The sequence below is a fragment of the Notechis scutatus genome, chromosome 2, assembly GCF_049901735.1.
Source record: "Notechis scutatus isolate UNSWTSFEM ecotype Mainland chromosome 2, rNotScu1.2, whole genome shotgun sequence".
In the NCBI taxonomy this organism is placed as follows: Eukaryota; Metazoa; Chordata; class Lepidosauria; order Squamata; family Elapidae; genus Notechis; species Notechis scutatus.
In genome coordinates this window covers 211,200,379-211,213,636 of record NC_142010.1, presented here as the reverse complement: position 1 = coordinate 211,213,636, position 13,258 = coordinate 211,200,379, and the positions used below count along the sequence as shown (strand labels likewise).

The 13,258-nt window shown below is 37.3% G+C and overlaps 1 protein-coding gene across 1 annotated transcript in view; it reads left to right on the top strand.

Moving 5' to 3' along the window:
- Positions 1 to 13,258, top strand: part of ADAMTS19 (ADAM metallopeptidase with thrombospondin type 1 motif 19) — a 99,262-nt gene that overhangs the window by 29,636 nt on the left and 56,368 nt on the right. Inside the window, exon 7 of the mRNA XM_026673965.2 lies at positions 4 to 47. Within this exon, the coding sequence (XP_026529750.2) occupies positions 4 to 47 (44 nt within the window). The remainder of the gene's footprint in view (positions 1 to 3; positions 48 to 13,258) is intronic.

Sequence of the window (13,258 nt, the reverse complement as noted above, 5' to 3'; positions counted from 1 at the left end):
TAGGAAGGATTTCTGTGTGCATAAAGATGAGCCTTGTGATACTGTGGGTAAGTGAAATTAAAAAAATAGCTGTTCAAAAGTGTCATTTTAAGACTTGGACATATAGTGAGGTAAAGAAATGAAGAATATTACTTTGAATATGTGTGGTTTAATGATATGTTTAAAAAAACAAACTGCTTCAGTTCTTGTCTAATGAAAATTATGTATGAAATTTTTGACTTTCCAGCAGGGTCAGCAAGCACTAGATATAGCCATTTAAATAAAAAAAGGTCTTCTTGTGGGAAATACTTTTATAAAAAGCATATATTTTATGAATTTACATTTCAGAAGACTTAAAATATATTCCCTATATTTGAAAATGGGTGTAGCTGTCATTGTGAATCTTATTGCTCTGGAAGTAAAATTGTTTATGGTTCTCCCAGCAAATAGTTTTTTGAGGAGAGTTTTGAAATTGATTTCTGATAGTCAGTGAAATCTATTGTTCTTTTATCTCACTAGGTTACCCAAGTAAATAGATCTAGTCTATTAATGTGATCATATAGATTGGAGCTTATTCAAGAAACATTCAACAAACATCAGACATTGTAGAGGGATTTTTCTTTTCTTTGTGACATTTTGACCAGAATCATTTTTAAAGGGAATGTTTGCATTCCACTAATAAACTCTTAAAATATTAATAATCATGGTGTGTATTACATTCATTAATATTTATGACAGCTTTTCTTACTTGATGAATATGCATAATACTGTAAGTGTTCTGCAGCAAGTGTTTTAAAAAGAACATGGCAGCATATGAATTTAACTTGTTAAAGATGTAATTAAATAAATTGAAATAAACTTATCCAAATTATGTTAAGAGTGCTTTCTTTTTCTTGTGATATAGTGCCTGTATATTGGAGAATTGCCAGCTAGGCTGGAAAAGAGAGTCAAGTGAAGGCCTAGCTTGAGGTTGTTGCCTAGCTGTAAATAGCATAAACATGACCTCCTTTGAAATCCATGAAGCCTTATCTAGTCATTCCTAGGGGAAGGCAAGCAATCTGATGAGATTCTTGTAACATAGGTGATGAATGATAAAGTTACAACCTGAGGCTATTCACAAGTAGATCTCATTGTTTGTGCCTGACATTAATTTTACTAGGCTCATTTCTCACACCCCTGGGTAAAAGAAAATACACCAGGACCCACAGGCAGCTGCTGGATTCCCCTAGGACGGGGGTCTCCAACCTTGGCAACTTTAAGACTTGTGGATTTCAACTCCCAGAATTCCTCAGCCAGCTAAACTAAGCTGGCTTAGCTAAACTAAGCTGGCTGAGGAATTCTGGGAGTTGAAGTCCACAAGCCTTAAAATTGCCAAGGTTGGAGACCCCTGCCCTAGGAGATAGTGGAACCTTGCTTACATCAACAGAAGGCAGAGATAAGGAACTTGAAGGCAACAGTGCTTCAATTAGTTCAGCAACAAACTCAGAATGCTAAACAACCAGTAGCCCCTTTCTCCAGCAATTCCAGTCCTGCAGCCTGCCTTGCTGCATTCCCATAAGGGTTTGCCAAAGAACTTTGGGGAGTTCATGCTTATGCTGTTTGTGGCTATGCAACAACTCCAAGCTAGTTCTTCGTTTGTCTCCCCCACCTAAGCCTAACTGGTAATTCCTCAACACTGCATGCTGCTGGTTTCTGTATGGCCAAGAATTCCAGTCAAAATTCTGATATGGTCTACGTCAGAATTGTGATTTGCCATTTTAAGGTTATTTCATATGAAAAATTTTAATGTAAAGTTAAGTTGAATTTGACCTGGTTTAACAAGGATTAAACAACGATTAAATATAAAGAAGGTCAAACTAATGCAACTAATGAAATCGACTGCTGGCATATAATCAGTTTAAATTTAGGGATAATGATCATTTTATTCCTTTTTTCACTTTAATATTATTTGTGGACTTGTTCATTATATTGTAATTTGCTTTAATAATCTTTAATTTTTAACTGTAATCAGAACATAATTTCTTTGATCATTTGGGGAATCTTTTTATGTGACAAGACTGCATGTAAGTATATGTGTGGAGCTGTATCCTTTTCAACAATGAGCACTAGTGATTGTGAATTATCTTAGGCATCCCTTATAGGGCCAAATAGAATTGTTTATGTGCATATTTGAGGGTATCAAATGTGCGTATTTGAGGGTATTAAACAAACAAAACCAGTGAGTTATAAATTAGAGCCAAGGTTCCCAAACTGATCACCATGGAGCCCGAGGCCCCTACAGGAAACTCATAAGTGTGCTACCTTATATTTAAGTTTTTCTAGAGAAATACAGCAGTTTTTGACGTATTTTGAACATCACATGAACTAGGGGCACCATGAAAAAATTACTGAGATGGTAAGGTTACTGAATTGAGAAAATCTGAGAATTTCTGAAATAGAAACCAACAAAAAGTGAAATATGTGTACTATGTCCTCTATAAATACTGTATTTAATGTTAAAATCATGTAAGCATTATGTGGGAATAACTTTCATTACATATTGAGAGTTATTTCCAAGTATAAAATGTACAGGATTGTTCTAAGAGGCAAACTAAATACTGGAATTTTTTTTAAGCAACCCACAGGATAGCAAAATTTCAGTATATAATTTATAGTATTTATACTTTTTAAGCAACAGATATGTAAAACAATTTGATTCTCCCTTCTTTTTTCCCTAATGGAAAACATTTGGTATAAGGAAAGAAAATGAATATTAATTTTTTTCCAGAAAGAGAACTGCAAGTCAAACTTAATTTTCCCCAATTCATGCTTTGAAGTATGTGTATCTGAGAAACACATGTGTTTATTAAAAACATAAAAACAACTCAGAAACATATGAGCATAATGTGTATCACATTTGCTATTTCAAATATGGCTTAATTTTTTTCAAATGCATTTGGGTGAAAATTATGAAAATTGAATCCTTATAAATGTATCATTCAAATACATTAGGATTTATTAATTCTACTTATCAGTTTTTTGCATGAAAGCACAATCCTACAGAGTGATTGTTTGTGTTTTAAATATGGCAGCTATTTAGCAATAGCACTTAGACTTATATACTGCTTCACAGTACTTTTACATTCCTCCCTAAGAGGTTTTACAGAGTCAGCATATTGCCCCCAACAATCTGGGTCCTCATTTTATCCACTTACCCACTGGAAGGCTGAGTCAACTTTGAGCCTGGTGAGATTCAGTCTGCCAAATCGCAAGCAGCCAGCAGGCAGCAGAAGTAGCCTTCAGTACTGCATACTAGCCTCTGCACCACCGCAGCTTTATTTATTACTTAAACTGGTCAATAAAAACATATGTTCACATTGTATAAAATGCTAAATTCTGTATGAATTATTTCCAAAGTCTGCTGTCTTTTTCTTTTTGCACTGATATCTTGAGTTCAATTCCCCAAACCTGAAGTCGGTATTCTCAATAATCATGGATTATGAAAATCATAGTCCAAAGCTTTTAGAGCACAGGTGACAAACTCGATTGCATCATGGGTGGGATTGTGATGTATCATGATGTTTTTTGCTTTTGTGGAGTCGAGATGGGCGTGGCATACATGTGACGTATCTGGGCCTTGGGCTGCCAGTTTGATAGACCTGTTCTAGAGGTTGTATTACTTTATACTTTAGTATTCTTCTTTACTCTATCAAGTATCAGTTTCTTTTCTTCAAAGTGTTCTGACCAGTAATTTTCATGACAAGTAAATATCAATTTTTTTCTTCATTCGTTTTACCTAGCATTTTTACATCTTATCTATTAGTTTTTATTTCTTTTTCTTTAATTGGTCCATTAAAGTGGTGAGATGGCCGGCATATATATAAAATAAATAAATAAATAAAATTTCCTTTCTACTTGTGGCCCTTCATTTCTTCTTAAGACTATTTCTTCTGATTCACACAAAGGATCTCACTTTTTGGAATTGATTTCTTACATACGGCAGGTTTTTTGTTTTAATAAAGTCCCCAATGGACTTTATTTCTGTCTTTCAGTAACTGTATCTTTGTGTTGTTATGTTTGTGGTCATCAGTGATAATATTTAGTCACCTTGTCTTTTCATGCATCAGAATCTTTTCCATTGATTCTTGCCTTAGCATTAAGTGTCCAAAACTATAGAGGTAGTCCTTGTCTTACATCCATTTATTGTGGCCATTTAAAGTTATCCCCCCAACTTGTGTGTGCCCTGCATTAGGTGTCCCCCAGCATTTTCCACCCATATGGCACCCCTGTGCTCTTTACATGGGATTCTTGCCTTTTTCTGCTTAATGACCCATGCATCTTGGAGTTGTCAGGAAACACTCAGCCAGAGAGGGAGGAGGACTCAAGCAAGGGATTAGCTTTGAATCATTGCACAGATGCAAAAGATCTAGGACTGACCGCTCCTAAGCTCCATTGAACCTTATCTATCTTTTCTCAAGAGATGGGAAGGAGTCTAGGGAGATTCTTGTATAATAGGAAGAATATAATAAAGTAATGAACCCTCTAGTTTGAACTCTCTACATGTGGATCTAGTTGCTGGTACCAGTCATGAGATTATGTCAGCAATCAGGATGGCTGGGATTGGCATCACTAAGCAATGCTGCCCAGGATGCACTTTATTATCGCATCTCTTAGTGACAGCAATCCTGGTCCCTGTTTCCACGTGGGTGGGGCTACTTGCATCCCTCCTTAAAAAATCCCCCCCCCCCCGTGTTTGGGTAACCCCAATGATTGCGCGGCAGCCAGCGCCAACGGCGAAGGGCCCCGCCCTGACACAAACACTGTTGTGATGTTTAACCATTTGAAAAGCGCTTCGCCATGTTTCCATCGTAACGTGAGGGCTACCTGTGTATTCCTCCAGTAAGAACGTGAGGGCTACCTGTCCTGCAGCATTGTGCTTATGACCTTCCATGATTCTTTATTGATTAATACATCTATTCATTTAGCGACCACTTCACCTTATTACATCAATAAATATTAAGAGCAAAGTTTCTCCTAGATCAGGCCAAAATGTTTAGAGCAAAATGTTAAAATACCTTTAGATTAGAAAGAAATTGATGCATAAAGCAGACAAAGAATGATACTGTGTTTCTCCAACAATATGGCCTCTACCAATAGGAAGGCCCAGCATGATTTCTAGGCACGAGGTGAAATTAAGCCCCGCCCCCAAAATTTAGGCCTATTTAAACCATGCGTTTCCCCGCCATTTCTCACATCATTCGTTAGAACTACATGAGGTGAAGAGAAATGGGGGGGAAGGGCAGGGGGGAGAAAACTTGCCTTTAGGAGTGCCCTGCAGGTAGCCTAGGCTAGAATACCCCGATCTACTACCGATAGAACATTGGCTGATAGAAGCTTCCCGAAGGCAGAGTCACCAGCCATTTCTATTGGCCAGTAGAAGTGACCTCAGGGTGAGTGCCCACGCGCATTCCCCTCACCACGAATCTGTTTCTATCGGCTGATGGAAGCTCCCCAAAGGCAGAGTCACTAGCCGCTTCTATCGGCTGGTAGAAGTGGCCTTGGCGTGAGCACCTAGGCACACTCCCCTTGCCACAAGGTTGTTTCTATCAACCGATGGAAGTTCCCCAAAAGCAGAGTCACCAGCCATTTCTATTGGCCAATGGAAGCTCCCAAGGCGAGTCCAGCGTTCCATCAGGTGGACCCTCCCTCAGCCCCCCCCCCCCCCCCCCCCCCCCCCCCCCCCCCCCCCCCCCCCCCCCCCCCCCCCCAGCAGAGTCACCACGGCTTGAGGGGTGAGGCTATCAGGTTCCCAACTGCAAACTCAATCAGGTACATATGCTGTTGTCAGAGTAAATATCAGATGACCCCAAGATTCCTGCTGCATTTATGCTTCCCAAGCCAGCCAATCTTCTTCATCCCCTCAGTTAACCCTATTTTCCCCCACTCCGATTTCCCACTGCAACCACTTGGATCGCAGGATGGTCACTAAAGAAATTGTTGTCTTCTCCTGTCCTGCTCTTTTAAACGTCTCTCTCCAGCCTAGGAAATCCTCTCCTGGGGACCCCATCCCAGCTCCAACCCTGCTTAGCTTCCAGCCTAGACAAGCTCTGGGAATCCAAGGACCAGTTCTGCCCCCCCCAATCTCTGACTATTGAGCAGAGCCTTTGGGGAGCTGTCATCGGCCGATAGAAACTGCTTCGTGGCAAGGGGAGTGCATGTGAGCACTTGCCCTGAGGCCACTTCTACCAGCTGATAGAAGTGGCTGGTGACTCTGCCTTTGGGGAGCTTTCATTGGCTGATAGAAATGGCTTTGTGGCGAGGGGAGTGTGTGTGAGCACTCGCCCCGAGGCCACTTCTACCAGCCGATAGAAATGGCTGGTGACTCTGCCTTTGGGGAACTTCCATCGGCCGATAGAAGCGGCCTTCGTGGAGAAGTGAGTGCACATGGGGCACTCTAGGTGGGGGTGTGCATCAGGGAGGAAATTAAGTCACCCCTGAAAAGACATCCTAGGCCTTTTTTCGGGGCTCAAAAAAAATAAGACCCGGCCTTATCTTATAAGAATCACGGTAGTTTTTGGAGGTTCCTCTGTTTGGATGAAACCAAGAAGTATTAAATGACATATGTGCTATATTTTGGGAGAGCAACCATCCCAGTCAGGAGAAGGGTTCAAGTGAGGAATTAGTCTAAACTCATTACATAAACACAAGAGGGCAAGGTCTGACTCCATGCCTCTACCCCCTCCCTTTGAGTCAGCAGTGGGATCCTACCTGTTCCACTACCGGTTCGCTGATCGCGCATGGACCTAACACTTTCCACACACCAGCTGAGGCTGCAGTGCCAATCAGCTGAGGATAAAGAAGAGAAAAGCTCAGGTGCAGGTGGGAGGGGCAATCCTGCACTTTTTTCTTCTTTATCCTCTCAGCTGATAGTCGGAGGCTTTTTTTCCTCCTTTCATCTGGTCGTCAGAGGCTTTGTTTTTACTACCAGTAGCAATGTTTGGCTGAACTGGGCCGATTCGGTAGCACACCACCGCTTTGAGCCTTATCTAGTTTTTCCCCAAGTGAAAACTATCACTCTGAAAAGATTCCTGTGAAATAGATATAGAACTATAAAGTAGCTATTTTGAATTCTACAGATGTGGGTCTTGGTTGTTCGTGCCTGACATATATTGGTCACATGAAAAGGATATATAAAAGGAAAAACAGTTATGAATCGGTAAACATGTCTATTTTATTGTTCTGCATATTTTGCTTTTAAAAGATTAATTGGATGCAACTCTCAATTGTACTTATTTTGGAAACCATGATTCAACATGATATAGCAATTTATGTGTACTTACTTGATTTTAGTTGAACTTATTTGAATATACTTTTGAACAACTTTGTATAGGATCAGACTTAGCTCTGTTTGTGTTCATGTTCTAGCATGTAGAAAGGAACCAAGTTCTTTAAACTTAATTGTTATAAAATTACAGTGTTCCTTCTGCTTTCAAGCATTGATGCTTCAAAAACAAAGTGTATCAATTTTCAGTTTTTAGGTAAGATTTTAAGCAATCCCTAAGATTGACTGGTAAAGGCTTAAGTATTACAGAAGATCAATTGTACTCTCTCTGTGGATTTTACCTTGGAACCACTCCAGCTGTGTTAATAAGAAACCACAGGAAAAGGAAAGAACACACATTCTCTCTCTCTCTCTCTCTCTCTCTCTCTCTCTCACACACACACACACACAGAGAGAGAGAGAGAGAGAGAGAGAATTTTCTCTTACCTAATGCTATGATGGTTAAACAGGAGCAGCTGTTCCCTTGAATCTAGTTTTTGTTCCCTAATACATGAATTAATAGCAAAAGACAAGACTTGAAACCAGTTTGCAAAAAAATAATTGATTTGAATTCAGTAGCTAATGTTTTATACAATTTTCATGCTCAAGTAAAACACTTTAATAAGAAATAAAATGAATAAAACATTGATTTCATTGCCTGTAGATTCTAAAGTAGTAAATTTAGTTAAAAGAGCAAGGACATTTTTACATTATCTCAACAATTACAGACATAGAAGATTTTTGCAGTGACAGAATTAAGAAAAAAATCTATAGTATGCATAGTTCTCAATTTACTGCAATTTGTTTAGTGATAATTTGAAGTTACAATGGTGCTGAAAAAAAATGCACTAACTACCTGTGCCTGAAGTTATGGCTGTTATAGTGCCCCACAGTCACTTCATCAAAATTCAAAATTCAGCTCCTCTGCACTTATGACTACAAGGACATTTCAATTTCTCCTACCAAGTGGGCTGTGGTTAGTTGGCCGTGGTGAGTTGGCCATGGCGAATTGTCATAGACCCCAGCTGCTTTCTCTCGCAATTTCCTGCACCAGATTTGTCTCTTTTTCAGAATTGGCTTCTCCAGCAAATGTTTCCTACTTTCCTGCTTTTTTCCTTCTTTCTGAAGACAGCACTTGAAAAGCTCTTCAGCTGCTGGTCAAGAGAAGTAGGTCATTTTGCTAAGGTCCCCCTTCCGCTCTCCTACTTTGTCTACCCAGAAGAGGAGAACCCTGAGCCTCCCCTTGTTAAAAGACAAATAATTGCCAGGTGCCTGAGGGACCAGCCATATCTACTGCAACCTAGAATAGTTAATAGAACTCTTATCTATCAGTGGAAAGGGAAAAATAACACAAGTTCAGCTTTTCTTCTCAAAAGGTTAGGGGTGAATTTAATGTAACTTCCTCAGTTTGCTGAGGTATCTTCAGTATGTGATTAGTTTAGACTGTGTAAAAAAGTCCTGAGGGGTCAGGACAAAATACGGAGTCTGTTCATACATCACCCATTCTGCTACACAATAATCTTATTTTCATGAATTGGTCATAATAATATTGGGACTTATGCTGCTATCTTCCAACATTGTGCATGTGAGATTTCACTATACAAATGAAGACCCAATCCAGTCATTCACCGGGACCATCTTCAGAGAACTTCTCTCTACTGGAATGTGTGATGTGGACTATTCTTTGTTGATGCTTGTTTTGTGTGTGTTTGGCAAAGGACTATTCGTTATGATTAAGATTTATTGGGATTAATCCTCTGCAGGGATAGAAGATTAATTAAGATAGTCCACCTTGAATTAGATGAACTGTTTATTGTAATGTATTAGGAATTTTCTTGTTATCTCAGCAAATTCTCAGTTGCTTTCTGGTGTACAGAAATGTTGTTATTTCTTCAAAATATTTCAGCACAGTAATGGGACTGACATTTGGAGCAACAGATTTTTTTTTTTTTGGTGCAATACAGTTTACTATTTTTTTTAATTGTCCCATTCATACATCTTATTCATATTAGTTTATTTTTCCAACCTGGGCTTGATTTTGAGACAGAATGCTTCACTTGCCTATATAGGCTATCTCTTTTTTTAAAAAATAAATTTTATTAAGTTTCCAAATTTTGAAAACATAAAATAAAACTTTATACATTGTTATCAACATCAAGACATCTTTTGCATCTCCTCACATTTTTCAGTATATGTATTTACTTATTCCTTTACCATTACATCTTATGCTTACTATAAATCAATATCTTTTATCCTTACATCTCCATCTTCTCCATGGTATATTTACATATTTACATATTCCTTCATTCTTTTCCTAATTGCCATTTTATTTTATTTTTATTTCTAAACCACTCATACCAGGCATCCCAGGCCCTATAATAAATTGAATCTTCTCTGTCTTTTATTTTCATCATTAGCCTGTCCATCTCTATACAATTTTTTTTTTTTTTATAACCATGCCTTCCGGTGGAACCCTTTTTTCCTTCCAGAGTTGTGTGTACAAAATCCTTGCAGCTGTTAATATATGTAACATAATATATCTGTCTGTTTTATTGCATTTTTGTGTTATTATACCTAATAAAAAAGTTTCCGGATTAAATTCAATTTCCTGATTTGTGATTTCTTCTATCCATTGTCTAATTGTATTCCAATATTTTTTCACTTCCTGGGACGTCCACCAGGTATGAAAATAAGTGCCCTTTTCTTTTCCACATTTACAACAATTTGGATCTGAGTTAAACATTTTTGCCAATCTAGCGGGAGGAAGGTGCCATCTGTAGAACATTTTGTATTGATTTTCCTTGTATGCTGTGGATGTAATTACTTTGTAATTTGATCCCCACATTCTCTCCCAATTTTCCAGGCCTATATTGTGGCCAACATTTTTCACCCATACCACCTTTGACCACCTTCTTTTCCATTTTAAAATCTAGTGGAAAGTTATATATTCTTGAAATCATTTTCTTTTCCATTTCTTGTAGGATTTTATCTAATTGATGCTTTTCCATGCAGAAACCAAATTGTTCTTTGTCATTCTGATATCTCGCCTGAATTTGCATGTATGGCCACCAATCAATCTTTATATTTTGTTGCTGTAATTCTTGTCTCGTGTTTAATCTTCCTTGTGTGTCTAATAGGTCCTTGTAGTTCCTCTTTTTTCCCAGATCCATTGCATTTGGGTAGATTTGTGCTTCCATAGTTGACAGCCAGTTCAGTATTTTAGTATAATGATTCTTTTTAATCTTGTTCCATGTCCGAATTAATAAATCTCTCATCATGTGTCTCTGAAAATATGCATGCTGTTTACATTTCCCATCCCATAGGAAACTATGCCACCCTCTCTGCAAGTCTATATAGCCTATATAGGCTTTCTCTATCAGAAAGAAGCAATGTGATCCTTTCAGTTTTGCTGGTGGCTTTTGATACTAATACATGGGCTTTTCTTTTTCTTTTTTTGAAGTTGTTGGTTGGATTTAGACTTGGAGGCACCATTTAACGCTGTTGCACATCCTATTGGCTTTTCATGTATTGCCTTTGAAAAACATTTTAGCTGGTCCAAAATACCAAAACTAGGCTGGTAACCCTTCAACCAGTATATAGCAAGTAGGGTTGTGCAGCAATTCTGATACAGTCTTCTAAATAAGTTTTGGAATGCATGGGAAAGTAAGTGTAACATTTATTCTACAGTATATGTTACACCTTAATGCAATTATGTTTCATGCAGTTGTGAGAAAAAGATATGACTGCCTTAGCTTGACATAAACAGGTAGTATAGTCCTATATGCTCTGAAGTACCCTTTGAAAACAAAATCTGTACCACCACACAGCTTCAAACAGGGAACATTTGATAACTTGTAACATTTTCACACAGGCCAAATTCTGGTTGTTTTATTTTTTATTTTTACTTATTTCACTTGTGACTTACCTTTCCACCCTATCAAATATTCAAGGCAGCTAATAAGTTTTGGAAAACAAAAAAACTGAATCTAAAAAATACCGAAGAAGTACTGAAATTAATACAAATGGTAATTAATTGATAAAAGTTTGGTAAATAGATGTATATTTATAGTTTTCTTTTTTTTTTTTTTAAAACAAGTTTTATTAAAAGTTTCAACAACAAACAAATCATTACATATTGAATCTTTCCCTGTCTTTCTACAATAATTTCCCCAATATTCTCATAAAACACAAACAAACACAAACAAACATAAAAAAAATCTTTTAGTAAAGTACCTTGGCCCCAGTTACCTCTCTTTGCATGGGCTAAAATAATAGCACATATCACTCTTCACATTTCTATCTTATTTAATCCATCTTAATTAAATCATTAAATTTGTATCTTTTGCCCATTCAATTATCCCTCTATCTCTTCTTATAATAAAAAAAAAAAAAAATTCTCCTGAAATCACTAATCAGAGTATGATGCCTTTCTATCCTCCCCTAAGTTAGTAAAATTAACATTCAGCATAACAAATACCCAATTTGGTTCTGCTTGGTACATTCTATCCACCAAAAATGTTTAAATACATTGTATCCTCCTTTCCTTCGATATTTTATTACATTTTAAAAATCAATCATTATTAAAAACTTCAACATTTTAATTTCTTATTAAATCTTAAACCATTCTAATTTACTATTTCAAATATAAATGTTACAATACCATCTTCTGTACCTTAGCAGAATCTTTCTTACAGAAAATTATATTTCATCCTTTGTCTCAAAAAATCCTCTTCTCCCATCCAATTTTAAAGCTTTGAGGCTTTTCTCCGCCTTTCCCTTTCTTTCTTCCCCCACCAAATCTTCCTACCCCCTTCTTCTTCTAACCTCTACCTTGCTGGGATCCCTTCTCTGTTGTGTTCCCTTTTTCTCTTGTTTGTTATCATTATATTTACTTTGCATCATATTTATAGTTTTCTAAACTATGTGAAAGTAGAGATCCAAAAGCAACTCTCAAGCTGTATTTTACTGTAGGTGAAAATGACAACCCTTTGACAGAAGCCACATCTTCAAAAATGCCTCACTTCCTAGTCTGATTCACTGTGGGAAATGTAATTGTTTAAGAAAGCAAGCCTAAACCTGTTTGGGGCTTTAAAGTTTATTATAAATGTTTTAAATTGTACTCAGGAAACAATTACTTACAAATGCTTTAATAAAGTACAAATCACACATTTCCCCAGTCTTGTGCCAATTAATAGGCTACCTACAATATTTGTACCTGCTGCAACTTCTGGAAACTTTTCAAGGGTAATTCAAAGGTTGCCAAATCTGATTAGTTTTTGAAGGTTACCAGCTGGTGAACTCGATCCAGTTGCATTTACTGTGTATAAAGTACTACTAGATCTGAGACAAGACTGTTTGAAAGATGGCATTCTTTTTAGGATCTGTTCAGGTTTTCTTTAGAAACATTTTTTTGGGATGTTACCACCATTTTAAGCATGTTTAATAAGTAATGTGAGAAATAACCTTCTTACTATCTGCTCTGAGACTAGATAGGAACAAATAGGATACTCAATCATTAAAATGAATAATACTTATTTTGAGGGAAGAAGCTGTCTGAAAAAAATCCCCTTATCAGGCAATTTTTGATATTTGTAGATATTACAACCCAGAGAAATAACTTAGCAAGTTACTGCCTGTCTTTTAAGCCCATAATTCACTGGAGATTAGTGAAAATATTTTACCTTCTTTATATCTATACTTTTAGGTTTTGTATACATCATTTTAATGTATATGAAAGAAGTGGTAGGGATTATTGATCTTTGACACAATAATTATTTTGTAAGGTAGGATTTAGTTTTGGCCCCTTTCTGCCAATGATTTAAACTTTTTCTAAAGCTACTGAGGCCTGCCTGCCCAGATCCTTGGAATGCATCACCGTCTAAAGGCTGTTAATAATCCAGTGTTCATTCTTCTTTGAACCAAGGATTTGAAGCCAATGTATACTGGATGTTACACAAGGACACACACAAAGAAGGGAGA